The sequence below is a fragment of the Malaclemys terrapin genome, chromosome 2 (assembly GCF_027887155.1).
Source record: "Malaclemys terrapin pileata isolate rMalTer1 chromosome 2, rMalTer1.hap1, whole genome shotgun sequence".
Taxonomy (NCBI): domain Eukaryota; kingdom Metazoa; phylum Chordata; order Testudines; family Emydidae; genus Malaclemys; species Malaclemys terrapin.
In genome coordinates this window covers 126,387,983-126,414,727 of record NC_071506.1, presented here as the reverse complement: position 1 = coordinate 126,414,727, position 26,745 = coordinate 126,387,983, and the positions used below count along the sequence as shown (strand labels likewise).

The 26,745-nt window shown below is 46.7% G+C and overlaps 2 protein-coding genes across 3 annotated transcripts; one reads left to right on the top strand and one right to left on the bottom strand.

Annotated features, from left to right (window-relative positions):
- Window positions 1-3,411, bottom strand: LOC128833047 (uncharacterized). Its single transcript, XM_054020929.1, has 2 exons — window positions 3,328-3,411; window positions 1-1,475 (listed from the first exon to the last, which is right to left on the bottom strand). The coding sequence occupies exon 2, from the start codon at window positions 1,454-1,456 to the stop codon at window positions 728-730; it is 729 nt and encodes a 242-aa protein (XP_053876904.1). The 5' UTR covers window positions 1,457-1,475; window positions 3,328-3,411; the 3' UTR covers window positions 1-727.
- Window positions 2,859-26,615, top strand: IKBKB (inhibitor of nuclear factor kappa B kinase subunit beta). Of its 2 annotated transcripts, XM_054020925.1 has the most exons (23): window positions 2,859-2,945; window positions 3,584-3,949; window positions 4,266-4,385; window positions 5,022-5,116; window positions 7,254-7,371; window positions 8,188-8,257; window positions 12,397-12,485; window positions 13,743-13,832; window positions 14,246-14,370; window positions 15,008-15,115; window positions 15,440-15,569; window positions 18,411-18,605; window positions 18,855-18,963; window positions 19,359-19,482; window positions 19,870-20,021; window positions 20,141-20,202; window positions 21,342-21,451; window positions 21,717-21,766; window positions 22,369-22,468; window positions 22,696-22,843; window positions 23,511-23,638; window positions 25,351-25,441; window positions 25,845-26,615. In XM_054020925.1, the coding sequence occupies exons 3-23, from the start codon at window positions 4,284-4,286 to the stop codon at window positions 25,911-25,913; spliced, it is 2,265 nt and encodes a 754-aa protein (XP_053876900.1). In that variant the 5' UTR covers window positions 2,859-2,945; window positions 3,584-3,949; window positions 4,266-4,283; the 3' UTR covers window positions 25,914-26,615. The 2 variants fall into 2 exon arrangements, with proteins under 2 accessions (XP_053876900.1, XP_053876899.1); XM_054020924.1 differs by having other exon boundaries at window positions 25,351-26,615.
- The last annotated feature ends 130 nt before the right edge of the window (window positions 26,616-26,745 follow it).

The following is a 26,745-nucleotide window of genomic DNA, read 5'->3' as shown; positions in this document are numbered from 1 at the left end:
TGATTGCACTGTTCCCCACGCCACCCCCTTTTTTCTTTTCAATAAATGGATTCTTTGGCTTTGAAAACATTCTTTATTACTGCATAAAGTAAAAGACTCCTTAGCCCAGGAAATAAACAGGCACTGCAAGTCTGCTTGTCTGCTAAGCAGACACTGATTCCTAAAGATTGGAACTACTGCACTTCACTCCCATGCAGGGCACCAGATATCGCTGCTGGTTTTCAGCCTCAAATTGCTCCCTCAAGGCATCCCTAATCCTTGCAGCCCCGCGCTGGGCCCCTGTAATAGCCCTGCTCTCTGGCTGTGCAAATTCAGCCTGCAGGTGTTGAACCTCGGAGGTCCATGCCTGAGTGAAGCTTTCACCCCTCCCTTCACAAACATTATGGAGGGCACAGCACGCGGATATAACCGCGGGGATGCTGCTTTCGGCCAAGTCCAGCTTCCTGTACAGAGATCGCCAGCGGGCCTTTAAACGGCCAAAGGCACACTCCACGGTCATTCGGCACCGGCTCAGCCTGTAGTTGAACCGTTCCTTGCTGCTGTCAAGGCTCCCTGTGTAGAGTTTCATGAGCCACGGCATTAACGGGTAAGCGGGATCGCCAAGGATCACAATGGGCATTTCAACTTCCCCTACCGTGATCTTCCGCTCTGGGAAAAAAGTCCCGGCCTGCGTCTTCCTGAACAGCCAAGTGTTCAGAAAGATGCGTGCGTCATGCACCTTTCCAGGCTAGCCTGTGTTAATGTCAATGAAACGCCCATGGTGATCCACAAGCACCTGGAGAACCATAGAGAAATACCCCTTCCAATTAACGTACTCGGATCCTAGGTGGGGTGGTGCCAGAATAGGAATGTGCATCCCATCTGTTGCCCCTCCACAGTTAGGGAACCCCATTTGTGCAAAGCCATCCACTATTTCCTGCATGTTACCCAGAGTCACGGTTCTTCTGAGTAAGATGCGATTAATGGTCTTGCAAGCTTGCATCAACACAATTTCAACGGTCGACTTTCCCACTCCAAACTGGTTTGCGACTGACCGGTAGCTGTCTGGAGTTGCCAGCTTCCAGATTGCAATGGCCACCTGCTTCTCCACTGGCAGGGCAGCTCTCAATCTCGTGTCCTTGCGCCACAGGGTGGGGTCAAGCTCCTCACATAGTCCCATGAAAGTGGCTTTTCTCATCCGAAAGTTCTGCAGCCACTGCTCGTCATCCCAGACTTCCATGACGATGTGATCCCACCACTCGGTGCTTGTTTCCCGAACCCAAAAGCGGCGTTCCACGGTGCTAAGCATGTCCGTGAATGCCACAAGCAATTTCGTGTCGTACGCGTTACGCGTCTCGATAGCATTGTCAGAATCCTCACCCTCACTGTCACTTTGGATCTTAAGGAATAGTTCGATAGCCAAACGTGACGTGCTGGCGAGACTCATCAGCATACGCCTCAGCAGTTCAGACTCCATTTCCCGCAGACAGATTGCGCTGCACAGAAACCGTTGAAAGATGACGCCAAAGGTGGACGGAAACAAAGGGATTTCTGGGATGCGAAGCGATGCATGATGGGGCATTGGGACAGGACCCAGAATCCCCTACACCCACGGCCCCTTCCTACAACCCACGGCACCAGAATGGGAAAAGGTGCTCTGTGGGATAGCTGCCCATAATGCACTGCTCCCAACAGCGCTGCAATTGCCGCAAATGTGGCCACAATAGTGCGCTAGGCAGCTGTCAGTGTGGACAGACTGCAGCACTCTCCCTACTCAGTTGCACGAAGTCAGGTTTAACTCACAGCGCTGTACATCTGCAAGTGTAGCCAAGGCCTGAGAAGTAAGCATAAATTCTACACTCTCTCTGGGCAGCCCATTTGCTCCATATCTCCCTTCCCTTCTCTATCAAACTCACTGACCTCATCTCCTCTGAACAAAAGCACTTTCTCACTGGAGCACATCAGCCATATATGCATAATTGCCCCCATCAGCAACCTCTCTAATCTACCTGCCTCCGTAGGGTTCTTGATGAAATCTTCTCTCCTGGAATGTGCTTGGTCTGGTTTATGGCCCATTCATAGCACTGTGACTCTGCCCTCTTCTGGGCAATTAATGACCTGCTCCTAACCTCAAATCATGGGACCTTGGCAGGGTTGAGCCTAACCCATTTGGTGAATTTGGTACTCCCACTAGTTGGCCTATTCTGGATAATGTAGGGCTACTGCTGTGCTCCAATTTTAAAATCCCATTAGTATATGGATGCTGCTGAGGCAATGATAACAGCTGGAGCCATTGTGTCAAATAATCAAAATGTTAAATATCTGGAGCTATCAGTGCTAGACCCTTCTAATCCATTAACTAACAATAGTAATCTATTAATCTGAGGGAGCACTTCACATTTCCAAAGTACTTTTCAAATATTAACTAGTTAACCCTCCCAACAACCCTGTGAGATAGGTGAGTATTATCTATGAATATTGTACCTACCATTACTATAACTCAAGCCTTTCCTGATTGCCCGGTGGATTCAGAGTACTGAAGGGATTGATGATGTTTCATAACCAGCCATCCCCTTTCACATGCCTGAGGCAGATGTGTATGTATGTCAGTCAGTCAGAGACCCCTGTCCTGTTTACCTGTGTGGCTACGTGTAGAATTCACCTATCTTAGGTGGCAGATGAGAAATGACAGTTTTCAAGAGTCAGATCTTAGCAATTGTCTAGGAGGGTACTAGTGAGGAAAAACAAAGCTCTTGATCCCTGAGGTCTGCTGTAATCCCTAATTTCAGAGAATTTTAAAAACGATAGGTGCTTCAGAGCTGAACTTCCTTCCTCCTTGCTGCAGGGCGTGAACAAGATAAACAAATGATTGGCTCTGCAGCGAAGAGAAACTGTGACTCAGGTGCCTGTCTTTCCTATTCTCCGAGCTCACCAGGCTTTTGAAAAGCATCTCTGCCAATCTCTGGGTGAGTTGTCACAATGTTCTGAGTTGTGGAGCACAGTGGGTGGGAGGGAGAGATGGATAAGGTGAGGGGGGAGAAAAGAGCCAGGGAAGGGAAAGATTGTGATGAGAAGCAGGGAGAGTGTGGGAAAGGCAGTGACAAGGAGTGTGTTGGCCATTGGGTAAGACATTCTTTACTGTCCCATTAGCTCTCATTTGAGAGAAACCAGTGGTACCAAAATGATTCTATTTACTTAAATAGCTTGTCCCAGCTTTCCTGGGGGAGGGGCGAACTCATGCCTGCAGAAAAATTGCTAGAGCCCAGAGAGCTTGAATGAAGTACAAGGTAGAGTGTGCAAGGAGTGGTGCACTGCACTTGATTTGGGGTTCCCTCCTACCTCACTCACCTTGTTATCTTTGTACGCGGCAGCTCCCATTACAGTAGAAACGGAAAACGTTATTCAATCAAGCAAAGCCAAAAATAACTCCTTGGAACTGAAGTGGTGTCTGCAAACCCTGCCATTTTGCCTATGAAGGCCCCGCTGGGGCAAGCATTTACGTAGATCAGTAGTCCTATTGACTTGGGGTTTTAATCCTGTTGCCAGTGCTATAGCTAGTAGCCTCCCAGTCGCTGGAAAGCTTTTTCTCCATTCTCCCCCTCAGGATTTGCAGCTTCGTTGGTGACACCCCCGCCTTTAACGCCAGAGCAATGGCAGTACAGCAGCCTGCAGTTCGGAACCGCGTCCGCGCCTAGGAGCGGAGCTGCAGCCAGGCTGTCCCCACGGGGGGCTGCGCCCGGGCTGGGATCCCTGCTCCGACCTGCCCTGGCGCAGCGCTGCCGTGCGTCCCGGCGGCCGGCAGGGGGCGCCGCCTGGCGGCACCACGTGTCGTGTGAGGTCGGAGCCGGAAGCGCTGGCGGAAGCGCGCTGCTGCGGCCTTGGTGCCAGGCTGCTGCTGAGTCCCGCGGGCGGGGTCGGCCGCCGGAGCCTGGGCCCGAGACCCGGCAGCGCCAGGCTCGTCCCGCGGCAGGTGAGGGGCGCCGCGGGGCCCGGCTCACCCCCCCCCCCTCCGGGCAGGCGGGGCAGTGCCGGGGGCGGCCTTGCCGGGCCCGGCCGCTCTTCCCCTCGGAGCGGTGACCCGGACTCCTGGGCCGCTCCTTTATCCCGTGGGCTAAGGCCGAACTGCCCCGCGCCTGGGTCTGTGACCCCCGGTAGCCTCCCCTCCCCCCGGGCAGATGGGCCCTGGTGTGATGTCTTCAGCCCTCTTCGTGTGTTGCCAAAGTAACTAACTCACTTACAGGAAAGTTAATAACCGGGTCTCTGTCTCTCCCCTTCTCGTCCTTTAGCCACAGGCATTCACCGCAATGAGCCGGCCTCCCCTGCAAATCCAGACGTGTGGTCCCTGGGAGATGAAGGAAAGGCTTGGGACAGGGGGATTTGGAAATGTCCTCAGGTGGCACAACAAGGTAGGGGTTCCCTTTTCTCTGGGATGGGGGAGAGGCTACTGGTCCCTTATGCTCCAATCGCATTCACCATCCACTCATACACCTAGGGAGTGAGAGCGCTCAGTTTCCAGCTCTCTCTGATCTCTTCCTCTGCCTGCAGCCTAGACTGTTCCATTGTGTCTTGTAAGCAAATGGCTGCTGGCTGCTTCCTCTGATGTTGAACCCCCACAGCCAGCTAAGGCTTATGGAAAACAACCAATCTGAGAACCAGTTCCTTGAGTTGTGAGCATGATAGCTTTGCTGGACTCTTGTTTCTGCTAACCTGGCCTCTGGACACGTTCTGTATGAAAAGAGGGGTGAACTTCCATGGTTCAGAATTTAGCCTCACTGTGGAGACTTGCAAGCATGAACCTGAAATTCAGGGTACTATTTTGGTTTTGAGGAGTTGGGGAAGAGGGCATGAGCTGCTGTCTTCTGTTCTGGTGCATATTTGGTGCCCTAAATGACTGTGTCCCTGGGAGGGGCCTTGAAGAAGAGCTGGGAGGATCCCCAAGAATAGCCTTACATTTTTTTGGGCTGCTACATCTTCTGTTGATCCTCACAATACATCTCTGGTGGAAATATGTTTTTGTCCTAACCCTCTCCGTGTCTGTGCAGGAAACAGGGGAACAGATTGCTATTAAACAATGTCGTCAGGAGCTAAGTCTCCGAAATCGGGAGAGATGGTGTCTGGAAATACAGATAATGAAAAGGTGAGCATTGTGTGATCCCGTACTCCTTGATATCTTGGTCAGCAGCTGAGGGCCTAGATCTGTGTGTAGAAGAGTCTGAATCCATGAGCGCGGGAAGGGAAGGGATGGCCACTGTCAAGCACTTCAAAGGTGAAGTCTATTTCTTGACATGTCTTCTCCATTGACTCGTCCCCAGAGGGGATCTGTTTTGGTAAGAATCAGTGCCACTGCCTTTTATTTACTTCCTTCTGTGTTTGTGCATCAGCATCATCAGTGATGCGAAATAAGCTTTAGTAATTTGCTGCGGCTTCTGCAGAGACAGTGGGGAAACAAGAGTTTTTGGAGCACTGTTGTGATAATTGGACCTACACATTTACCCTAATTGTGAGCTCAACTGTAAAAAGTGAATGAAAGCTTATAAAAGGTCACAATAACTTATAATAATGTTAATGGAAAAGGGTGTGAAAAGGAGACAGGTTGAATTAGTCCTCACAAAAAGGCCTAGTGATATAATTGAAGAACTCTGTTAAGAGCATGCCTGGTAAACAAGACTGTGTGACATCAAAAATCTGTGAACGGAAGTTAGTGTGTTGGCAATTAGATCTAATTGGTGGACAAAGTAATGAGAGGGTGGGCTATCCCACCTATCACTCCTTTTGGGGTCCTTTAAAGAAAGACTTCAGGGAAAAAGTCAGTGGGGGAACTGCACCATCTCAGCTACTACCCCCTCCATTTCCTGGGATCCTCGTCCTTTGTTATCTTGACTCTGAGAGAGGTGCTCACCAGACTAGGGCAGAGAGAGGGACCCAGGGGACGTTGCCATCTCTACTGGCTTTGGCTGAAACCCAAACACCACCTGGGCTGTGAGCCTTTCTCTCCTCTGCCTCCTCCCCACGTGTCCTTTTCCATCCCCATCTTATTTCTTCTCTTTTCTATCCCCCTCCTTTCTCTTTCCCCAAAAGGACAATTATTTTCATGGTTAATACAACTGAAGAGACTCTTAAACAAGGGTATCTTTCCTTCTAGAAACTCTTCTCAGCGAAAGGGAGCAAGGGATTTTACTATGAAAGCCTTATTAAAGCATTTGAAATATAAAGTATTCACTGTTTTCCCTTTTCTGTGTTTTCAATAAAAGGTTAAAGTGGTGTTTAATATTGTTTGTTTGCCATGGTACTAAGCAGCCTGAGGTCTCTGTACAACAAACCTTATTTAAGACTGAAACTCTTGTTAACATCTCTGGGCTCATATATTCCATCTAAATACAATAGGGCTCACAAAACCAGGCCCATGTTTTCAAAGGGGACTTTACTCAGACTCCATTTGAGCATCTGTAATGTAGCATGTGCGCCTATAATGCTTGTGAAGTGCATGCAGAAGGGTGTGTCATACAGGGAGATGCCTACAACACTCTTCAGCTTCCAGCTGAGCCCAGTTCAGCAGTAATGGGAATGCGGTGTGCTGAATGCAGGTCACGTTTCTTGGGGGAGAATGTCACTCATCCTCCTTTTCTGAGGCTAAGTCCTGTAACTTGCATCCAGATCTGCCCCTGGTGCTGAGGTCCATGGAGGCTGGGGCTGTGTTTGGCCCCAGGAGCCTGGCAGTGCATGTTAGGGAGCTGCTTCCTCTTGCACCTTCCTATTTGTTGTTGTTCCTGTGCTGTCTTCTGTGAGTGTCCTGCACATGCACTGAAAGTCCCATCAGTGCAAGTTACATGACTTTGCTAGGTACCCAGTTTCCTGGCTAACTTACCCCACCATTTATATCCCTGCTGAATCAGCCCGCTTTGTGCAGGCTGCAATGGGCTGAATGTAGCCCTGACTTCTCATGGGGCTAGGAGCAGGCTGCATGTCAAAGTTTGGATGCTTATAGAGAGAATGAGGAAACGGACAACTGGGAGACGAGTTAGGACTAAAGGCCTGTCCTGGGGGGAGAGAGTGGATTGAGCAGGGTGAAGGAAGCTTTTGAAGTGCACTAGTTCTGTGTGCGAAGGGTTAAAGTCCCATTGTGACCTTCCTTAATACCTACCTGTGTGTGAGATTGTAAAGCTCTCATTTGGATGACCACTTTTCAGGATGCTGGCCCTTTCCGTTATTGCTGGGAGGAGGCTGAGATGAATTGGTTCCAGTGATCTCATGCTTCCCTCATTTCCTTTCCTCAGACTGAATCATCCCAATGTGGTGGCTGCCCGCGAAGTCCCTGAAGGGATGCAGAACCTTGCCCCCACTGACTTGCCTCTGTTGGCCATGGAATACTGCCAGGGTGGAGACCTTCGCAAGGTGAGGCATTGGACTGATGATCCTGGGAGGGCAGGGACTACTGGGGGAAGTGTAGGTTTTTTTCTGAAGAGGCTCAACTGTGGGTGATTCAGTGGGATTTCCCCAGCTGCTTCCACATACTGTTGCCACCTAATCCTCCTGATCTGGGGCTGTGCCTGCTTGTGCCTCCTCTGAGCAAGGGGCAGGGTTGATCCTGGATGCATTTTTACATCCTCTTTCTGGATTTTTATTAGAAACTTTCCATTTCTGTTGGGGGCAGTGAGCAAATGTGTGTCTGTGGGATGCACACGTAGAGAGCAAGGGATGTGTAAGAGATGGAGAACAGGATGTGAGTATGGCCCAGAACATCCCAGACCAGGACAGTGGGTGGACCTCTGCTCAGAAATGATAAGCTCCCAGCTGTCAGCAGGAAAAAGAACTTGTTCTTTTTGGTCTTGATGTTGTTTTTCTAACTTTTGCTTAAAGACCAAATGCAGATAGTGCCCAAAGCACATGGCTGCAATTAGGGAGACTGGTGCTTGGCTGGCTGAGCCAACTGCTGCGGGACACGGGGGAGGAGCTGTGAAGGGGTTTCTTCCTCCTGGAAGAGCTGCTGGAGAAGATGATGGCAATTTTCCTATCTGTGGAGAGGGAAATGGTGTTTGAAGTTGTAGTTTTACTATTTAAGGACTTGATCCTGCAGACACTTACACATGTGAGTAATGCTATTGAGTTCTGCATAGCTACTCACATCCATAAGCATTTGCAGGATTGGGGCCAAACCCAGGACTGGGGCACAGAGGAGATTAGTTTACACTCTGTTTTGATCCTCTGCAGTACTTGAACCAGTTTGAGAACTGCTGTGGCTTACGGGAGGGAGCCATTCTCATCCTGCTCTCTGATATCGGTAAGTGAACATAACAATGGCCAAACTGGGTCCATCTAGCCTAGTATTCTGTTTTCCAACAGTGGCTGGTGCCAGATGCTTCAGAGGGAGCGAACAGAACAGGGCGGTTATCCATCCCCTGTCATCCAGACCTGGTGGCTAGCAATCAGAGGTTTAGCAATCAGACACCCAGAGCAGGGGGTAGCATCCCTGACCATCTTGGCTAATAGCCATTGATGGAGCTATCCTCCATGAATGTATCTAACTCTCTTTTGAACCTATAGTTTTGGCCTTCACAACATCCCCTAGCAATGAATTCTACAGGTTGGCTGCATTGTGTGAAGAAGTACTTCCCTATGTTTGTTTTAAACCTGCTGAATATTAATTTCATTGGGTGATCCCTGGTTCATGTGTTATGTGAACAGGTAAATAACGCTTCCTTAGTCACTTACTCCATACCATTTGTGGTTTTTATACACCTCTATCAGATCCCCTATTAGTCAACTAGTCAACTTTTTGCCAAGCTGAACCGTCCCAGTCTTCTTAATCTCTCCTCACATGGAAGCTGTTCCATACCCTTAATCAATCTTCTTGCTATTCTCTGTACTTTTTCCAATTCTAATATATCTTTTTTGAAATGGGGCGACCAGAACTATATGAAGTTTTCAAGGTATGGGCATAAGAGGGATTTTATATAATGGTATTATATTTACTGTTTTATTATCATCTAGCCCTTTCCTAATTCTGTTAGCTATTTTGATTGCTGTTGCACATTGAGCAGATGTTATCAGAGAACTATCCATGATGACTTCAAGATCTCTTTCTTGAGTGGTAACAGCTAATTTAGACCCCATTATTTTGTATGTATAGCTGGGATTATGTCTTCCACTGTACATTACTTTGCATTGATCACCGAATTTCATCTGCTATTTTATTGTTGAGCCATCTAGTTTTGTGAGATTCCTTTGTAACTCTTCGCAGTCAGCTTTGGACTTAACTATCTTGAGTAATTTTGTATTGTCTGCAAACTTTGCCACCTCACAGTTTTTACCCCTTTTTCCAGATCAGTTGAGTATGTTGAACAGCACCGGTCTCAGTACAGATCCTTGGTGGTCAGCACTATCTACCTCTCTCCACTGTGAAAACTGACCATTTATTCCTACTCTTTGGTTTCTGTCTTATAACCAGTTCCTGATTCTTTCTTATCCCATGACTGCTTACTTTGCTTAGAGCCTTGAAGGACCATATCAAAGGCTTTCTGAAAGTCAAAGTACGCTATATTCACTGAATCACCCTTGTCCACATGTTTATTGACACCCTCAAAGAATTGTAATAGATTGGTGAGAAATGATTTCCATTTACAAAAGCCATGTTGACTCTTCTCAACAAATCTTGTTCATCTATGTGTCTGATAATTCTGTTCTTTACTAGTTTCAACCAGTTTGCGTGGTACTGAAGTTAGGCATATCAGCCTGTAATTGCCGGGATCACCTCTGGAGCCTTTTTTAAAAGTTGTCATTTCATTAACTATCTGCCAGTCATCTGATATGGAGGCTGATTAAAGCAATAGGTTACATACCACAGTTAGTAGTTCTGCAATTTCGTATTTGAGTTCCTTCAGAACTGTTGGGTAAATACCATCTGGTCCTGGTCATTTATTACTGCTTAACTTATCAGTTTGTTCCAAAACCTTCTCTATTGACACCTCAGTCTGGGACAGTTCCTGAGATATGTTGCTTAAAAAGAATGGCTCAGGTGTGGGAATCTCCCTGGTGGGAATCTCCGTTACATCCTCTGCAGTGAAGACTGAATGCATTTAGCTTCTCCGCAATGGCCTTGTCTTCCTTGAGTGCTCCTTTAGTACCTTGATCATCTAGTGGCCCACTGACTGTTTGGCAAGCTTCCTGCTTCTGATGTACTTGCAAAAGAATTTGCTGTTAGTGTCTTTTGCTAGTTGCTCTTCAAATTCTTTCGTTTTGGGTCTGCCTACTGCTGCTTTGTGGCAGCAGGGCCTGCTGCTGTCCCAGTCTGGGAAGGGAGCCATTTTAGTTCCACGTGAAGTAGGTTTGTGACGCTGGATGCCTCCCCTTTAGATAGGTATCTAATAGTATTCTCCTTCCTGCCTTGCTCTGCAAGCCTCCCCAGAAGGGAAGTGGCCTCTGACTCGTCTCTGACATTGGGATGTGGAAAGTAGTGTGTTTCCTTTCCCAGCGAGAAACGTGCTCAAGGGATTTCCTGGGAGGTGCTAGGCAGAATGAGCGAGTTCCAGCTTGTGTTCCTCATAGGGATTCCCAGCTGCAGCCCATTCTCAGGGCTGGGGTGGGCTCCTCATTGACTTACATTATCACCATAGCATCTGAGACTGATGGGAACGCACAACAGCATTATAGCGCTTGTTGTGGACTGTTTGCTATGAACAGGCCCCCTTTCCTCGAACGTATATCACCCGAAGTGACCTATGGTAATGAGGTGATGCCCCCAGCACAGCCAGCCTCCAGTCCCCAAGCATGAGTATTTAGAGATTGTGGACAGGTGCACCTCAAAGAGTCTGCTGTTGTGGTGAAGCATGGGAAGGAACCCTCTCCAGGGCAGCCAGGCCCCCATCCATGTGGCCTGTTTGTGGCTCTTATGTAGGTCTTGGCAGATGCAGTGTATTTCGGAGGAAGGAGTTTAAGAAGTGCCTGTTGGGCTGGTGTGGGCCTGGGGAATGAGCAAGAGGAGAAGCAAACTGCTCTTCTTGGAGGCACAAAAGCTGAACAGAATCTCCTCCTCCTGCCCCTCACTCTGAACACCTCTGGCCCAGTGACAGCTTCTGTTTGCCTCCCCTGTGCTCATTCTTGGCCCAGGAGAGGCTGAGGACTGGTAACAGAGGCAGGGGGTGTCATGCTGAGAGGACAGGTAATGGAGGGAGCAACCCCAGGTCTAATGATACAAGGTCCTGACCCTGGTTAGCTAGAAATGTTCCCTTCTTCTCAGTAGTACCTCCTAATGGCCCATCTGAAACCCTGGGATCTGGCCATGCTGGGGATTAGGCAGCATCCTAAGGGTTAAAGTCACCCCTGGAGTAGGGTGATTGTTGATGTCTCCCTGAAGTAAGGCTAGACAGACTGATGGTTGTAGGGGAGTCTGGGGGCACTGGGTTCTTTTCTGCGCTCTGTGACGTGTTGCCTCATGAGGGATGTAGAGGGAGTGGGAAGTGAGTCCCTTTGAGTTAGTGCTGGAAAGTGCAGCTGCAGGCTATGGAAATGCTGCTAGCCTCTTCCTTACAAACAGCCTGAGTGAGCCGTGTCCCCACCTAACGGCTGCAGGGTTTTGCTCAGGGATTGGCTTGGCTGAACTTGAAAAATGCAGACTTTGGTCCCAATTCTCCATTCAGCCTGAGTTTCTCTTGACACACAAAGTGGGGAAGTGGCTCTGATCTACCTCTTTGTGTCTCCCCATATCCTGGGATGATCGTGTTGGCTCAGCATAGCTGGAGTGTATCAGCCTTCCAGCCATGACTCTGTCTCCGGGCATGCTCTCTGCCTTAGGTGTGAGCCTGGACGCTGCAGAGATGGCTATACCAGCTGGATGTGGTCGAAGTATTCCCTGGTGGGGAGGGCTGCAGCCAGCCAAAGGACTGAGGGCAACGCAGACCTGGCCTGGCACAGTGGGTACTGGGTCATCACTGATGTTAGGACAGATGAGGCTCGGAAATGCTGAGCATAGCACTTCCTCTCTCTAAGGTGGGCTTGGGCCCTTACAGCCCCTCTCCCACCTGGAGCCTTATTTCCTCCCTGCTGCAGCTCCCCTAGGTACTTGTCTCCTGGGGGGATGCCAGGGGGAACTACATTGGGATAGGTCAATGAGGATTTCCCATGGATGTGATGGAACTTTCATGTATGCAAAGAGAGCAGCTGCCAACAACAAGCTCTGCTTCCATGTCCTAGAGCAGCTGTACCCAGCCCCTGTCCTTGCTACTTCAGGGTACAGCATATTGCAAGTGGCTTCCAGGCCAAACCTTCTCATTGTACTGCATCCCCTACCCTGTCCTCCCTCACTGTAATCTCCTCTCTCCTCTTAGCTGTGTTTGCTTTTTAGAACCTTCAGGCTTAGGCCCTCTGGAGTAATGCTGGGAGGTGTTAGTTGTGCTGAGTAACAGCTGCCTCTCTCTGTCTCAGCCTCTGCTCTCAGGTACCTTCATGAGAACAGGATCATCCACAGAGACCTGAAACCTGAGAACATTGTCCTACAGCAAGGAGAACAAAGGGTGAGCAGGAGCCGGGTGACTTTGGCCATATATACAGCGAGTGGAGTGTAAGGGCGGGAGCATGAAAGTGTGTGTGTGAGTGAGAGAGAGAGTGAATGACTAGGAGCTGAAGATGAAAACATGATCCCTCTCTGAGATCTCGCAAGCTAAAATGACTAGCCCAATGAGGGTGTCTGAACATGATCTGAGAGGTGGTGGTGGTTTCATCTTGTAATTCTTGGTATTTATACAAACTGCTAATTTGATGATTTATCTGAACATCCAAGTACTATGAGTTGTATCCTTCTCTTTCTCCCCACCCCACCCCCACCCTTTACAGACTGGGAAGCGAGGCAGAGAGGAAGTGACTTTGCCAAAGCGGTAATAGGTGTCAGATTTGTTTGGAAATTGGCTGGGGGTGTGTGGTTCCTGGCTTACAGACTGAGCTCAGACCACCAGATATCTCTGCCTATCTGATGCTTCGCTGATATGCAGAAGCAATTCCCACGAGGCTTTAGTTTAAACACTCTGTGCCTAGTCCTCGCTGTGTGATGAAATGGTGGCTGGGCTTTGTACTGTACTGCTGCAGACTGCCAGTCTAAGCATGACTATTTGGACTGCCCTTTCCCAGTCAGGGCACCATGGGGTGGCACACGACATCTCATGTGGTGGTTCCAAGGAACCATTAAGCCATCTCTATGCTTCCCTGATCCTAGGGCCAGGTTGGACCACGACATACACCAGAGTAACTAGGGAAAGTTATGGCCATGCCCACTTTTCCCAGGTCACACCCTCTACATAAGGGTAGCAGGGGTGCAGCACAGGAGTTCTTATAATGGCTCTACCCATGTGAGGCTTCCCCCCACTTGATGGCTATGGCAGCGTTGTGCCAGAAGAGGCAAAGATCTGGCCATCTTTCTTGCTTCTCCTCAAGGGAGCAGTGAACATCTCCTCAGGAAATAAAAATAAACTTCTATTCAAAGACCAGAGTGATCCAGCTCTCCTAGGAAAGTCCCTCCATTCAGACTGGGCTCTATTGTAAGTCAGCAATAACATCTCATGTTCCTTGCATTTCAAGCTCATAATGACCCTGGGGAGCTGCTTTATCTGCGGCTTTGTTCTCATGATCATGCAAGAGCACAACACTGCCTTGATGCTTCCTGCCCTTCTCCCAGCGCTTCTGAGTACTGAAATCATCTGTTCTCTCTGTAGAAGTGCATGCCCTCATTGCAGAATGTGTTTTCAGTCCTCTTACTGCCTGCCATCTGTCTCTTTCAGTTAATACACAAGATCATTGACCTGGGGTATGCTAAGGAGCTGGATCAGGGCAGTCTGTGCACTTCCTTCGTTGGGACGCTGCAGTACCTGGTAAGGAGTGGATTTAGCTTGTAGTGTTGCTGTGACCAGCAAGGTCTGTGGGGAAGAGCAGCAGGAGGGAGCAGGCACTGTAATCTGGCTGTGGGGTGGGAGAGGAGTCCCGACCATGCAGGTATGGATGTGTTTGGGATACACATGCTGAAGCAAAAGAACAGGCTGTATTGTTCTCTTTGCCAACATTTGGGTTTTCACATTACATTGCTAACTTTCTGCTGCATAGAGGGTGTGAGTTTCATTAACCCCTAGGACTGGTCAAAGAGGCCAATAAGGTTCCTGAGTGTTAAAACACTTAGCATGAGCTTTCCAAAGTGATGTGCAAACAGTAATGAACATCTAAGGAGGCAGGTGCAGTTGAGGTCTGAGAGAAAAGTGGCTTAATCTTTAACCTGTGTTGGCTGACCCAGGCTCCAGAGCTGCTGGAACAGCAGAAGTACACAGTGACGGTGGATTACTGGAGCTTTGGCACACTGGCATTTGAATGCATAACAGGTTTCAGACCATTTTTGCCCAACTGGCAGCCTGTGCAATGGTGAGTAAGATGGGCCCAGAGAAGGAGGAGGAACTCTCTTTGGCATCCAAACTACTGTCCTGTTTTCATGGTGTTTGATGGAAGGGGTTATCAATTTTAGGGTTAATCATTATTTGTTTCATGGCCTACTAGGGATTTGAATTTAGGCATTGTAAGAGCTTTCCTGGCTTCAAACACTTGACTGTCATGCAGCTTGGGTGGTTCCTGGGGTTGGCAGAATTAGTATCTCACCCTTCACATTGGGGTGGGAGAGCTGATCCTTTCACTTGAGTGTTGAGTTGGCTGCTAGGCTCAGTCTTCCCTGGTAAATCTCTTTTGGACAGACCTACGTTATCTATGGGGCCAGTGAGATTGACAATCTTTGGGCAAATAGAATTAACCTGGAGCAGCATCAGCATATCTGCTGTCAGGTTTAAATACAAGTTGGGATGTTTTGCAGGGGAGTTGCAAATGTCTGAATAAGATATTTGGGACTGATTTTGTTAGCTGTGTGTCTGTGTTTTCAGCAGCCTCTGTGTGTTGTGAAATTGGCTAGAGGCTAATGTGTGTCCTGGAAAGGGTGAGGTGCAGTTGTCGTCATGCAGAGGGATCGCAGAACTTTCTTTACTTTGTCACTGTACCTGCTTGAACTCTTTAGGCACACAAAAGTGCGACAGAAGAGCGAGTTGGATATTGTTGTCTATGAAGACTTGGCTGGAGAAGTGAAATTTTCTAGCAGTTTACCATATCCCAATAATCTAAACAGGTGAGACCCAAATGCACCCCATGGGGATAAGCTGGATATGTCCTCCTGGGAATAAGAAGGGATCTGTTTTGTTTCTATGACCTGCTGATCTGTTGAAAAGTTCAGTACCCAATGCACATGGTCTCATCTGGCTGAAGTTTCTGTAGATGAAAACAGGAGGCTCCTGTTAGCTTGCTGTAGAAGATTCCATGCTCCTTTCTCTGTTCTCTAGTTAAGAGATTGGGGGGGAGGTCTGAGCTTTGGATCTCTTTTTGTAGATGCAAACTGGTATGGCCAACTGAAACACGTCTTTGTTCTCTGGTTCTTCTTGTTTCTGCCTCATAGCATTTTGGCTGGGCGGCTGGAGAAATGGCTGCAGCTCATGTTAATGTGGCACCCGCGGCAGAGAGGGACAGACCCTGTTTATGGACCCAATGGCTGTTTCAAGGCATTGGATGATATACTGAACCTAAAGGTGAGTCTTGGGACTGGATTTTCATGGACAGACCAGTGTCCAGAGAGCGTGGCTTATGTTAGCCTATGAGAGAAGCCTGAGGAAGGATGTGTGGAAACCCCATTAAGATGGGAGAGGCTGCTTTGTAAGAAGGAAAAGCCCTGCTGAGGGCTGGTCTGAGCAAGTATATCCACAAGAGTGAGTTTTTGTTACAGCCTGGTACTAAATAACAGTAATCATACTGAACTCTTACATCAGTAGATCTCAAAGCACTTTCAAAGGAGGTCAGTATTGTTCTCCCCAAATGCAGAGCTGATCCGCAGGGAGTAGAGTTGCAGAGCTGTCAAGTAGACAAAGTTGTGGCACAAAAGTGGACGGGCCCCATGTTGGGAAGCTCCTTCAGTACTGAATTGGTCTATGTTGTGGTGAGAGTGTGTGGATGGTTTATTTAGGCTCTCTGGGGCTGCAGAATGACAGAGTTTGGTCCCTCTGCTAACTTCCGAAAAGTAGGACTGGAAGAGACTTGAAGAAGTCAAGTCTAACCCTTGGTGCTGAGGTAGGACCAAGTAAACCTAGACCATTCCAGACAGGTGTTTGTCCAACCTGTTCCTAAAAACTTCCAATGATGGGGATTCCACCACATCTCTTGGAAGCCTGTTCCAAAGCTTAACTACCCTGAGAGTTGGAACGTATTTTCCTAATATCCAACTTCAGTCTCCCCTTCCTGCAGATTATAACATTATTACTTGTTCTACCTTCAGTGGATATGGAGAATAATTGATCAACATCCTCTTTAGAACAGCCTTTAACATATTTGAAGATTATCAAGTTTCCCCTGTCTTCTTTTCTCACGATTAAACATACCCAGTTTTTTAACCTCTCCACATAGATCAGGTTTTCTAAACCATTTTTCATTTTTGTTATTCTCCTGGATTTTCTCCAGTTTGTCCACATTTTTTTCTAAAGTGTGGTACCCAGAATTGGACACAGCACTCCGGCTGAGGCCTCATTGTTGCCAAGTAGACCAGGACAGTTACCGTGACATTCCTGTTAATACAGTCCAGAATGACATTAGCCTTTTTTGTAACTGCATCACATTGTTGATTCATATGTAATTTGTGATCTACTATAATTTCCAGCTTGTCTTCAGTAGTATTACTACCTAACCAGTTGTTTCCCATTCTGTAGTTGTGCATTTCATTATTTTTCTTTTGAACTTACCTCTATTTAATTTCATCTTGTTGATTTCAGACTAATTCTCTGATTTGTCAAGGTCATTTTGAATTCGAATTCTGTCCTTGAAAATGCTTGTAACCCCTTCCGTCTTGGTGTCATCCACAAATTTTGTAAGCCTAATCTCCACTCCAGTATCCAAGTAAAATATTGAACAACAGTACTGGACCCAGGATTGACCTCTGCAGTGTGAACCCACTAGATATGACCTCCCAGTTTGACAGCAAACTATTGATAACTACTTTTGAATACAGTCTTTCAACAAGTTGTGTACCAACCTTACAGTGACTTCATCTATACTACATTTCCCTGGTTTGCTTATGAGACCCTCATGTGGAACTATGTCAAAAATGTTACTAAAATCAAGATCTATCATGTCTGCTGCTGCTCTCCCCCCCCTATTCCCCCCAAGCTAGTAATTCTGTCAAAGAAGGAAATCAGCTTGGTTTGTCATGATTTGTTCTTGACAATCCATGCTGGATATTCCTTATAACCCTATTATCATCTGCATGCTTAGAAGTTGATCATTTAATAATTCGTTCCAGTATCTTTCCAAGTATCAAAATTAGACTGATAGGTCTGTAATTCCCCAGGTCCTCTTTGTTCCCCTTTTTAAAGACAGGTAGTATGTTTCCCTTGTCCAATCTCAAAGATAATGCTAATGGTTCCAAGATTGCTTCAGTTAATTCCTTAAGTACCGCAGGATGAATTTCATCAGGCCCTGCCCACTTGAGTACATCTAATTTATCTAAATTTTCTTTAACCTGTCTTTCCCTATTTTTGGTGTCTGTCCCTGCTTCCTTGATGTTAATAAGTGTGTTTGAGTATGTGGTCACTGTTTAACCACAAGACTGAAGTAAAACAGGCATTAAATTCCTCAGCCTTCTTGTCATCAGTTAGTAGCTAGGTATATAACTCTGATTTTGTTCCTACATGCTTGTTATTCTTTTGTATTCCTCATTAGCAATTTGTCCATGCGTCCACTTTTTTATTGTAATCCTCCTGATGGAGCCATATTGACCTCTTAATATTTGTCCTATCTTTCTTTCATATCAGAATAATTTGAAGTTATGCATTTAATAGTGTCTCCTTGAGAAACTGCCAGTTCTTGTGAACTTGTTTAACCCTTAGATTTTCTTACTTACCAGTTCTGAGCTTGTTAAAGTCTGTTTATTTTGAAGCCACAAGGGGACCTAGATTTACTGGAGGCTGAAAGATAGTCACTTGGTAACAATCAAGGAAAAGTACTCTGGAAAACTATTCAGGGAGAATTAGCAATGGTTGATGTGGAAGGGCGAAGTCCAAGACACATTGGCTTCTTCCTGGCCAGCTGAGGAGAAGTATTCACAGGGCTTTTCCTGTCTGTTATTCCACTGAGTGTCTGTGTCTCTCTCGCTCTGGCGGAGGGAAGAGGACTTGCTGATCCTGTTTTCTGTGTCACGTGGCCTCCCTTCTGTCTGATGCAGGTCAAAGATCTTGGCACGATGTTGCCAAGCAGCCCTAAAGTGGCCATCTGGTCCTGGTGTTCCTAGTTTCCTTCTCCATCCCCTGATCTGAGTCCTGGCATCTCTGCTCAGCCATGACCTCCATGCCCTGGCTTCTTCCCATGTCCCACTTCTTTTCTTGCAGCTGGTTCGCGTCCTAAACATGGTTACGGGCACTCTGCACATGTACCCTGTGACAGAAGAGGAAACCTTGCAGACTGTGAAGGCCAGGATTCAGTCAGATACTGGTATTCCAGAGCAGGAGCAGGAGCTCTTGCAGGAGGCGGGGCTTGCACTATACCCTCAAAAATTGGCTATTCAGTGTATGGCTGACAGCAAGGTGAGCGTGGGGCTGAAACCTGAACCCTGCTAGCCAAGCCTGCACCTGCTGGCACTTGCACTCTGAGCACCTACCCCAGCCTCACACTCCCTCCACCCCACTCTTGTTTTCACTGAAGCAGAGCAGCCCTCCTTCCTGCTGCTCACACTATCCTGGGCTATGGTGAGCCAGCTGGCTCTGGGTTATTTCAGTGGAGGCTGCTGTGGGATACTGTATCTGAGAGTACTGAGATAGGTCTCATCTCTGCAGGTGAATGACGCCACGGACACAGACCTCCTTTTCCTTTTTGACAACCGTAAAGTTGCCTATGAGAGGCAGATCTTCCTGCGGCCTCATCCAGAAAGTGTTGACTGCATCCGTAAGGACTTCCCCTGGGCATGGGTTATTTCCATGGGGAATCGGCACAGAGAGCTTGCTGTATATGCGAGCTGTAGGGGGCGGACATTTGCTCTTGAGAGTGGAGTGGGCAGCGAAGCAGATTGTCATAGCATTCAATCTCTGGGGTGGGATTTAATTGAGGGTAGAGAAGAATCATGACCTGTTGAGTTAGACTCTCAAACTGTGGCCAGTTGCAGTGAAATAGCCTTTCTAGTGCCCCATACGGGATGTGATGGGTACAGAGACTTGGCTGTGCAGGTTCAAGAAGAGGTAGCACCCTATCTCAGACTTGGACTGGGTGCTAACTTCTACACTGCAGCACTGCTCCTGTAAGTCCCTTTTTTTTAACAACATATGCTCTCTCTGTGTTTCCAGTTCAGGATCCAAAGAAGAATCTGTCCTTCTTCCAGCTACGGAAGGTGTGGGGTCAGGTCTGGCACACGATTCGGACTCTGAAGGAGGATTGTAACCTGCTTCAGCAGGGGCAGCGAGCAGCCATGTACAGTGGGGTCCATTTGGGAATATTTGGCTCCACTTGGGCCTCCTGGCTAGAGGGGGATAACAGGAAAAGAAACCTGCCCTACAGTGGTGCACTATCTGGGAGGGGGAAGTTCTTGATAAAGGTGGAGTTATTTGCAATTAATGGAGAGCTAAGAGCTGTGGCCTCTAACCTTGTTGTTTTTGTGCAATCTCAGCTCCACTTAGCCCTGTTCATTTGTCTTGGTGACACAGGAAAATGTGGGCTGATCATGGCTCAACTGGAGAATCCTGGGATCTGTAAGCTTGAATGAGAGTGACTCTGAAAGCTGTGTGTGGGATCAGTTGAGACACTATGTGCAACTCCTATGGGGTTGGACCGAGATGACCCTTCTCACTTTCTCCACAGGATGAATCTGCTGCGTTACAATAGCAATCTCTCCAAGATGAAGAATTCCATGGCCTCCCTGTCCCAACAGCTGAAGGCAAAGCTGGATTTCTTTAAAACCAGCATCCAGATTGACCTGGAGAAGTACAGTGAGCAGACAGAGTTTGGAATCAGTGAGTACAGCCCCTGTGACATGCAGGGGAGTCCTCCTTCCGCTCCTCCAATCCCAGGATGGTAGCTTCCTTTCCTCCAATGCAGCAGAGTAATGGACTTTTCTTCCTTCTTTTTTCAGCCTCTGAGAAGCTGTTGTTTGCCTGGAGGGATATGGAGCAGGCTGTGGAGCTTTGCGGGCGGGTATGTTTCTAGATTTAGGTTTAATTGCCTGCCTGAAAGAGGCGGCTTTCTGCTGCTACCCTGCATTTCCATCCTCCGCTCCAGGGCTGAACTGGCCTGATAAACCAAGCCCTTCCCTTGTTTTAGGTTGCATCAGTTTTTCCTTGTCCACGGGCCTGTGCAGCCCTTTCTGTGTTGAGAAGGGTCAGGACAGAAAGATATGGAGGAGGTGATTCCTAAAGCCTAAACTGAGAGATACTTGTAACAGGGCCAATTATAGACAAAAGCAATTGTACTGTTGCCAATGGGGCTGTTGCTGGGGTAATGAGAAGAGGATGTGGCTCACGCGGAAGTTAAAACTGAAAAGGAAAATGGTTGGCTGGCAGTGCTCAGAAAGGCTCTAGGAATGGAAGTGTTAATACCAAATTCTAAAAGGGGATTCTTTACCATCTGCTCAGTGTGTTCACTTACCTGTCCCAAATACTGGGACTGAGTGACAGGCTAACTTGAGATGGCATCTGAAATACAGAATGTTAGACCCTGGTAGCTGTGCTGTGTCTCTGAGCAGAAGCCTACTGAAAAGTGATTTCCTTGGTGACTATCCTCCTACCTGCCCATATACCGTCTTTCCTCAGAATACAGGGGGACAGAAGGTTTCTGCCTAAGGGGGAGTCAGTGATCCTGTTTCCTGACATTAGTATGTCACAGGTTGAGGTAGACTCTGGATTTGAGGACTGGGATGCTGATATCTGAGGGGTAAGATTAAGGGTGTTGGTGGGTGAGGTGAGAATTACAATAGTCCTTCGGAACAGCTGAGAGGAAATTTTGTTCCCCTTTTTGTCACTAGCTGCAGGTTCACCTTAGAATGTGAACAAACAGTGTCTCTTCACCACAAGCTGAGCTAAGGTATCCAAAGCAACAAGGTCATTAGAAGGGGCCAGTCTGAGAGGACTAAATCAAATCAATCTACTGGTATCAAAGGGAAATATCCCATCAGTCTTTGCACAAGGCCCTTCTTCCCTGTCTAAGACTGCAGGATTGTGGATGAAAAGGGAAAGCAATTCCTGTTCCATTTAAGGCCAGTTAGAACCAGAGTTCCCTCACCCTGTGGCGGGCCTATGTCTGGGAGCAATGTTATTAACTGAAGCTCCTCCTCTCAGGAGGAGGATGTGGATCAGCTGGTGAAGAGGATGATGGCCCTGCAGGCAGACATTGTGGACCTGCAGAGAAGCCCACTAGGGCGGAAGCAAGGGGGCACCCTGGAGGATTTGTAAGTTGGAACCCTCTCTAGCCTGTGGTGCTTGCATTTCTAGCACAGTGGCTCCTTTCTGAATGCAAGCAATCAGAGGCACCTATTCATCAGCCCAGACCACAGACTGGGTTGGCAGGGCCTAACAAAAAGCCAGCACTGGACTGCTGACATAGCCCAGCTGCCTGGCAGCTGCATAGTCAGGTATGCGAAGGGTTTTTGAGAGTCCTTGAAGGGGCCAATTACAATTTGGGTTCCAGAGAAACACTTGTCTTTTATTTTGTAGGGAAGAACAAGCCAGAGAACTTTACCGGCGACTGAGGGAGAAGCCAAGAGGTAAAGAACCTGTAGCCACTGTTGTCTTGTTGCTGTGTGTGACCATTAACTGGAAAGAGCATTAAACAGTATTGAGAATTCTCCATTCCAGGCCTGTGGCCTACACTCCAATAACAAATGATCTCTCTCCTCTTTTCCAGTTCCAAAAGAGCACTGCTACCCCTACCCCAATTGTGGCTGCCTGGGAAAGAGATGAATGTCTATCAGGGATGGTCTAGACAGTATTTGGTCCTGCCATGAGGGCAGGGGACTGGACTTGATGATCTTTTGAGGTCCCTTCCAGTCCCCGAATCTATGAATATTCAAAGCACGGAGACCAGCTTTGATCTCTTGACCAATTGGTCCTAGCAGCTGGCTGCCTCTTCAGGATGAAGCCATTTTGGGCACTTCTCCCCAAACTACTGCTGAAGGCATGTGCTGTAGGCAGGTCTTGCGCCCAGCCCTTCCTCCCTATGGCCACAGACCCATCCCCCAGTATAATCTCTGGGCTACAGCCCCCTGCCAAGTGGCTTCTTTCCAAAGAGCTAGAGCCTAGGACACAGTGCTACAGAAACAATGATAGTCTCTAATGAACTCACTCTGATCCTTTTTCATCTCTCTAGACCAGAGGACCAGTGGTGACAGTCAGGAAATAGTGCGACTGCTCCTGCAGGCAATCCAGACATTTGAAAAGACAGTCCGTCTAATTTATGCTCAGCTCAGGTGAGTCCCAGAACATCCATTTTATGAAAGAGAGACAAGGAACATCTGGGCAGCCTTCTCTATTGCTCTTAGTACAATGAGGAGATGTATTAGTCTCAGTAAGATATATTCAGACAACTTCACACATTAAGAATCATGTTCTTCTCCAATTATTAGGAGTTAAACAGTTGGAGCTTCTAACTGACACAGTGCAGCTGCTCATCTGACCTGATTATTGTTCTTTACAGTAAGACAGTAATTTGCAAGCAGAATGCACTGGAATTGTTCCCCAGAGTGGAGGAAGTGATGAACCTGATGAATGAAGATGAGAACACAGTTGTCAGGCTTCAGGAAAAACGACAGAAAGAATTATGGAACCTGCTGAAAATTGCTTGCGTGAGTGAAACAGAAGTTAATGGGGCCTCTTCTCCTCCCCCCACCCCTTTTGATGGTAGAGACCTGAATATAGCTGCAGTTGTTCATCCAAGAGCCTGCACTGGTTTTAGAACCCCTTCTTTGAAATGCTGTGGCCTGCAGCTATTTCATCACCAGTGTTGGAAATTTCACATGGGAAACCCTCCCCCCCCTCAACACAATTATGCTCTGCTTTGTTCTTTTCCAGGGCATTTATACATTAAGGGGTGGGTGTGGTCCTTTAATTGCTATAAAGAACGTACTATAAAAGATAAATTTTGTTGAATTCTGAGGGAAGAAAATAAAACTGCAGTCAATATTCTGCAACTCTAGTGGGGTGACCAGCTACTGAGGGTTGTATGAAGTCTGTACAGGGCTAAAGGCAGCACCCAGAAAAATGCTGCATAGACAGAGACCTGAGATCACATTTCTTCTGACTGAAAAATACGAGGTAAAATCTCGATATCCTTACCTCCCTCTGTTGAATTTTGGTTTAAAAATCTGGGCCTAGCTTAGTATTAAAGAAAACCCCAAATCCTTACTTGCCATTAAGAGAAATGGCAGCACTTGGTCCTGGAAATAAGTTTATGTAGAAATAAAATGCAGGCAGCAATCTGAATCTGCCTTCCTGTCTGCCTTCTCCCTTCAGAGTAAGGTGCGTGGTCCTGTCAGTGGCAGCCCAGAGAGTATGAATGCATCACGGCTTAGTAACCCAGGTCAGCTGCTGTCGCAGGTCCCAGCTGTAACTTACAATTTACCAGAATCTATCAAGAAAAGGTAAAGTGAAGAATGATGGAGTTACATCCATGCATATGTTAAATGGACACATTGTTTAGCGATGGTTACAGCTAACACCTAAGATTACTGTTAGCAGACAAGGATTTTTAAGATTACTTTGGGCATGTCTACAGTAGAGTTGAAAGGTGTGTAAGTTCCAGCTCGAGGAGATATACACAGTGTTACTCCTGGGGGAATTCTGTGCCAAAAAATTAAATTTGCAAAATTCTGCATATTTTATTTGTCAAAATACCAAAAATAATTGAAACTGGTGTGATTACATTGTGTTAATTTATTTCAAAATACCTGTCAGCAAGTATGTCTGTAACAATACAGTCAAAGATTCAGAAATGTTTTTTGACAAATAGATTCCTTATTAGCCATATTAATACAGAACTCTAATTCATTTAAACTACCATATAGAATCATATTTCCTCCACCCCCCAAAAGTAGTGCAAAGGCTGGGGGGGAAGTCGGGTAATGGAGGAGCTGAGGGAGAGGGAAATAATTGCTGGGAAGGAGCCTGGGTGTAAACTTGGAGGGTTGTTAGGTATGGGTGGGGGGGGAAATGGACTGTTAGGAAGTTTCCCCCTGCTGACCCTTAGCCTCTCCCAGTGTCAGGCACATGTGGCCCCAGGTCCCCTCCTGTCACCATGAGGCCCTGCCCCAGTTTGTCCACCTCCATTAGACCTTATGACCCCTGTCTGACCTGGCCTGCTGCAAAGGCAGCTCTGCAGGCTCAGTGCTACTGCCTTGGTTTATCACCACAGTGCCCTCTGGTGGGCAAAAGGCAGATCAGCAGCAACTGTTTTTCCTGTGCAAAAAGTTAATTATGTGCACATGCAGTAGCACAGGATTCCCCCAGGAGTACTGCCTGGTAGCTTCCCAGAATAGGATCCTATCTGAAACACTAGGTACATATCCTTCGGCTTGTGCTGAGGGTGACCAGATGTCCTGATTTTGGGGTCTTTTTCTTATATGGGCTCCTATTACCCACCCGTGTCCCAATTTTTCACACTTGCTGTCTGGTCATCCTACTTATGCTGCTGGATCTATGCTCTTAGAGAGAACACAACTGGAATTTTACACCTTCCAGCTCCAGTGTAAATGTGCACTTTTTGTGTCTAGTCAATTCCCCTGTGGGTTCTGTCTCAGTAACAGGAAGAAGGAGATGTGGTATTAAAACTTCACTGTGAAACCACATGGCAGGGCTGGACTTGAAGCAATGTCACTTTAGAGCACAATGGCACTGGGAATTTGCATATTTGCCCTAAAAACTGGGACAAGCAATTGTAATTGTGGCTGGTATACAGGAGTAAAATAGAACCAATTCCTCCTTGGTTAATTAAAAATGTAATAGTCTGTCAGAGCTAGGCTTATTTTGCCCATCATGTAAAATTCTAGTCTTTGATTGCTGGACTCTTATACAATTTCCATGAGTGAACAGGGATACAAGCTTGATGCCATCTTGAATGCATTTTCTAGCTCACTTTATCAGTAAATCTTAAGGTACCATGGACTGCAATAACACTTTTAGTTGATGTAAGTGGCAGCAACAACAGATTGGTAAAATAACATTTGCTATCAGTTTAGGCTTGCTAGCCTGAGTACATACCCCTGCTGTACAAGTACCTGCATGTGAGGCTGTACCTCTAACAGGGGAGACTTCCAGTTTCAATAGATGTAATCATTTGTGCAACTTTTCTTTTCAGTGAGGGACTACTGATGGAATCTCAGAATCTCTGCAGCCAGTTAGAAAGTGTGATGCATGACACAATGAAGGATCAGGACCAGAGCTTTATGGTAACTTCTATCACTTTAAACCATAAGCATACTTTTGGGAGGAGTGCTGGCCAAGTAATATTGTGGAAGCCAAAGGGCTGTAAGAAGTTTTGAATAGATTTCTAACACTCTGCATACACTAATAATTAAAATGGCAGAAAGAGACCTCATTCCCTATACAAAATGGGGTTACTGAAATAAATATTACAAGAAACTTCTAGTGTTTAAGTAAACCCAGAAAAAATGTACATCCCTTCTCCTGTAAGTTTTTCCCCTTAAGTATTGCCTATTTTTTTTTTTTGGCATAAAGTTTAAATGCCAAAGATGTGCTTATAGTATTTTCCTCTAAGAAAATCCAGTAGCTTTGCTTTGGGTTGGGGAGATTGTATCTAAACTCTAATTAGTGTTTCTGCTTCATTTTTAGTCTCTGGATTGGAGCTGGTTGCAGCTTGAAGGGGAAGACAGAAATAACCCAGAACAAACCCAGATGTAAAAATCACTTCAGGCACAGCTCAAGCCAGATAACATTTTTTACATGAGGAATTTAAGCCTGACAGGTTACTGCACATGAAAATGAAATCCCTTGCCTTCTATTTATACTGCCATCTAGTGGTTACACTGACATGTATTCCTATTTTTAAGGAAAGCTGGCAGCCTAATGTTAAGACACAAATTTTGATCACTCATTGCTGTTTCTCCCCTCACAAACATACAGCATCTGGGTAAGAAATTGATGAGAAATGCCTTACCCTATACAGCAGCAACTGAAGATACTTTGTCATCTTCCACCACTCCCATCCAGCTGCTGAATCCACCTGCTGTGCTACCTTTCCCTTTCTGGAAATCAAACTCCTTGCTGAATAGTAGACAGTGTGTGTCTACAAGTAATCTTGGCTGAATGCCTTTTCCTGACATTTATGAAAAAGTACTGAATTTACAGATTTGGCTAACCATGCTAGGTTGCACTTTTTCTCAAGTGTAATGTCTGTACTTACCTAATACTTGTTTCTTGTATGGGAACGAACTATCTGAAATATGTAAACTTTTAGTTTGCTCTATTTGAATGTTAAATAAAATTTTAAAGGAGAAATATTTCTCACTATACAAGTATGTAATAAAGTTTGAGTTAGTCCAATATCCTTTTCATTGTGCCAAGTCCCTCAACTAGTGAAAAATAAAAACCACACATCACTGATTCATTCTTCCTGAATCTTTACTGCTCCATGGGATTCAGTTTTGTCCCTGAAAACCAGCACCAAGCATGTTTAAAAAAAACAGGTTACCTATTTTAGTTGCATTTTTTAACAGATGCTGCCAAATCTAAA

Excerpts from the sequence above, each read along its gene's own strand:
- LOC128833047 (XM_054020929.1), bottom strand. The coding sequence starts at position 1,456 with ATGGAGTCTGAACTGCTGAGGCGTATGCTGATGAGTCTCGCCAGCACG.
- IKBKB (XM_054020924.1), top strand. The coding sequence starts at position 4,284 with ATGAGCCGGCCTCCCCTGCAAATCCAGACGTGTGGTCCCTGGGAGATG. Across the intron at positions 15,570-18,410 it reads ATGATATACTGAACCTAAAG|CTGGTTCGCGTCCTAAACAT; the intron begins GTGAGTCTTGGG and ends CTTTTCTTGCAG. Across the intron at positions 20,022-20,140 it reads GCAGACAGAGTTTGGAATCA|CCTCTGAGAAGCTGTTGTTT; the intron begins GTGAGTACAGCC and ends TTCTTTTTTCAG.